The sequence below is a fragment of the Tribolium madens genome, unplaced genomic scaffold, assembly GCF_015345945.1.
Source record: "Tribolium madens isolate multiple individuals breed KSU strain unplaced genomic scaffold, Tmad_KSU_1.1 Scaffold_71;HRSCAF=194;Tcas5.2_LG6, whole genome shotgun sequence".
Lineage (NCBI taxonomy): Eukaryota > Metazoa > Arthropoda > Insecta > Coleoptera > Tenebrionidae > Tribolium > Tribolium madens.
The window spans coordinates 7,992,178-7,995,755 of record NW_025401041.1 but is presented as its reverse complement, the minus strand read 5'-3'; the positions used below and the strand labels follow the sequence as shown (position 1 = coordinate 7,995,755).

General features: G+C 27.9%; 1 protein-coding gene across 4 annotated transcripts in view; it reads right to left on the bottom strand.

The window, feature by feature from the left end:
- Window positions 1-614: 614 nt before the first annotated feature.
- Window positions 615-3,578, bottom strand: part of LOC123008588 (fatty acyl-CoA reductase wat-like) — a 10,848-nt gene continuing 7,884 nt past the window's right edge. For all 4 annotated transcript variants that reach the window (XM_044404463.1, XM_044404462.1, XM_044404460.1 and 1 more), the window contains 2 exons: window positions 866-1,354; window positions 615-815 (listed from right to left, as the gene is read on the bottom strand). In XM_044404463.1, the coding sequence (XP_044260398.1) occupies window positions 647-815; window positions 866-1,354 (658 nt within the window). In that variant the 3' untranslated portion in view covers window positions 615-646. The remainder of the gene's footprint in view (window positions 816-865; window positions 1,355-3,578) is intronic.

Below are 3,578 nucleotides of genomic sequence, written 5' to 3'. Positions count from 1 at the left end.
TTACAAAATTCAAACAAAAAAAGTCGTTTTTGAACTAAAGGCTTATTTATTTTGCAAAATTTTGTTCAAACATGCTGAAACATCAAAAAAGAATTCAAATTGATGTTATTTACTTTATTTAATTAGCTTTTGACGACAATTAAAACCAAAATGAGCTGAGAAACCACAAAATMTGGTCGAAAAACCTTTTTTTCGTGAGATTTTGTTCAAACAAACAAAAAATTCAACAAATTAATTTAAAAATTATAAAATTCTTGCATTTTTTGACCGTTTTTTTTTGGCCAAAAAAGCCATTGTTTRGCAATAAAGAAAAGAAGAGAGAAAGAAACAAAAAGTACAACAAATTAATAAAAAAAACAACAAAATGTTAGCCTGAACCTGAACCAACTTAAAGGTTGCAGTTTTCTGTATTCAGTGAAGTGGCGACATCTCAAAAAAAAATTTTTTTCAGATATGTAATGAATTGGTCAATTATTGGGTTACAAAACAATTGTTTTTCGTTTATTGTATTGTAAATAAAAACAATCAATTCGACGTTTTTATTTTGTTTTCAAATTTTTACCTAAAACAAACCATTGTTTCGTATCCAATCAAAAAAAAATAAAACAAACAAAAAAATTCAATAATTTTATTGGCACAACTTAAACTAGCTTTGTAAAACATCTGTTAAAAAACTCTCTGTACTATTACTAAACGTGCTAACCAACTCTACATTACAAGTAAACAACGAAACTAATTTAAAAACAACAATCCAAAACAGAGTAACAAGAATAAAAACAAACAAAAATTTGAGAAAATTATGTGCAATATCGTACCTGAAACAAAAAAATAAACCATTCGAATTTAAATTTCTTTTTTTCCTTACTTCCTCTTCCTCGCCTTCGCCTCGTCCAAAGTACTCATGGGATCATTCAACAAATGCACTCTTATCCCTTTGAAATAACCCCGAAAGTAGGTGATCCAAGGCACCGTTGTGATGCTCAAAGGGAAGAGTTCCTTATCAGTGATGCTCATTTTATCCCAAAGATTAACAACGTTATCATTTGTGAATTTCCATTCTCTTGTGCAGAAAAAGGCGATAACGTCGGAAAATTTGTGGATTTTGCTATACATCCTGACTAGACGTGGCTTTTGGCCGAGGATTATGGCACCGAAATCCAGGAGGAAAGCCGGGATGAGATGGAGGAGGATCCGCATTAGGAGGTAGAGGCGGGGGTCGCTTATAGCGGTGATTTTGATGGTCCAGAGGGCCTTCTGAAGGGGGTACTTCGTACCGTGGATTTTATTCAGGGTGTTGTACTCGCACCAAGTGACCGAGTTCTCCACGGAGGAGACGTAGTTGTAGATGGGGATGCTGGCAAGAAATTTATACTCAAAAAATTAAAAAAAAAGAAAAATCCAAAATTAATAACTTTTTCATTGAAAGAGAAAGAATAAAGATTTGGAAGTAATCTTTTCTAAAATTTTGATTCCTAGAAGAGGTTTTGTCAAGAAATTTTTACTCGAAAGTTTTCGAGAATTTTAAAGATAAAGATAAAAAAATTTTACTCAAAAAATGAAAAAAGAAATTCTAAAAAAAGTCAAAACTGACAATTCTTTCATCGATAAATAAAGATAAAGATTTGGAAGTAATGTTTTGTAAAATTTTGATTCCTAGAAGAGGTCTTAACAAGAGATTTTTACTCAAAAAATGAAAAACAAAAAAAAAGTCTGAAAGAAGTCAAAACTGATAATTTTTTCATCGATAGATAAAGATGAAGATTTGGAAGTAAACTTCTCTAAAATTTTGATTTCTAGAAGACGTCTTGACAAGAAATTTTTACTCAAATGTTATCGGGCATTTCAAAGATAAAAATTGAAATGCTGACAAGGAATTTTCATTCAAAAAATTAATAAGAAAGATAAATTCTAAAAGAAGTCAAAGCTAAATTCTTTCATCGATAGATAAAAATTAAAGATTTGGAAGTAATCTTTTCTAAAATTTTGATTGCTGGAAGAGGTCTTGAGCAATTTTTTACTCAAAAGTCTTCGGAAATTTCAAAAATAAAGATAAAGATGAGGATACTGACAAGAAATTTTTACTCAAAAAATTAAACAGAAAAACAAAAATTCAGAAAAAAGTCAAAACTGATAATTATTTTATTGATAGATAAAGAATAAAGATTTGGAAATAATCTTTTCTAAAATTTTGATTCCTAGAAGAAGTCATGACAAGAAATTTTTACCCAAAACATTAAGATGAAAGAAAAAGTCTGAAAGAAGTCAAATCTAATAATTCTTTCGATAAATAAAGATTTGGAAGTACCTAACCTTTACTAAATTTTGATTTTTGGAGGAGGTCTTGACAGGAAATTTTTACTCAAAAGTCTTCGGGAATTTTAAAAATAAAGATGTAGATGAAAATAAAGATAAAGATGAAGATGCTGACATGAAATTTTTACTCATAAAAGGAAACAGAAAGACAAAGTTTGAAAAAAGACAAAACTGATAATTCTTTCATCCATAGATAAAGACTTGGAAGTACTCTTCTCTAAAATTTTGATTCCTAGAAGAGGTCTTGACAAGAAATTTTTACTCAAAAAATTAAAAAGAAAGAAAAACCCTAAAAGAAGTCAAAACTGATAATTCTTTCATCGATAGATAAAGATTTGGAAGAAGTCTTTTTTAAAATTTCGATTCCTAGAAGAGGTTTTGATAAGAAATTATTACTCAAAAATTAAAAAAAGAAAGAAAAGACAAAATTGATAATTTTTTCATCGATAGATAAAGATAAAGATTTGGAAGTAATCTTTTTTAAAATTTAGATTCCTAGAGAAACAAGAAATTTTTACTCAAAAGTTTTCGGGCATTTCAAAGATAAAGATGAAGATGAAAATAAAGATAAAGATGCTAATAAAAAAAATTTACTCAAAAAATGAAAAAAATGAGGTATTTTAAAAAAATTTAAAACTGATAATTCTTTCGTCGATAGATAAAAATAAAGATTTGGATACTTCCAAAAAAAGATTACTATCTTCTCTAAAATTTTGATTGCTAGAAAAGGTTTTGACAAAAAATTTTTACTCAAAAGTCTTCATTTCAAAGATAATGATGAAGATGATGAAGATGATGAAGATGATGAAGATGATGAAGATAATGAAAATGATGAAGATGATGAAGATGATGAAGCTGATGAAGATGAAGATGAAGATGAAGATGAAGATGAAGATGAAGATGAAGATGAAGATGAAGATGAAGATGAAGATGAAGAAGAAGAAGAAGAAGAAGAAGAAGAAGAAGAAGAAGAAGAAGAAGAAGAAGAAGAAGAAGAAGAAGAAGAAGAAAAAGAAGAAGAAGAAGAAGAAGAAGAAGAAGAAGAAGAAGAAAAAGGAAAAGGAAAAGGAAAAAAGAAAAAAGAAGAAAAAAGATAAAGAAAGAGAAGAAGAAAAATATAAAAAAAAGAAGAAAAAGAAGAAAAAAAAAGTAGAAAAAGAAAGAGAAAATGAAAAAGAAAAAGAAAAAGAAAAAGAAAAAGAAAAAGAAAAAGAAAAAGAAAAAGAAAAAGAAAAAGAAAAAGAAAAAGAAAAAGAAAAAGAAAA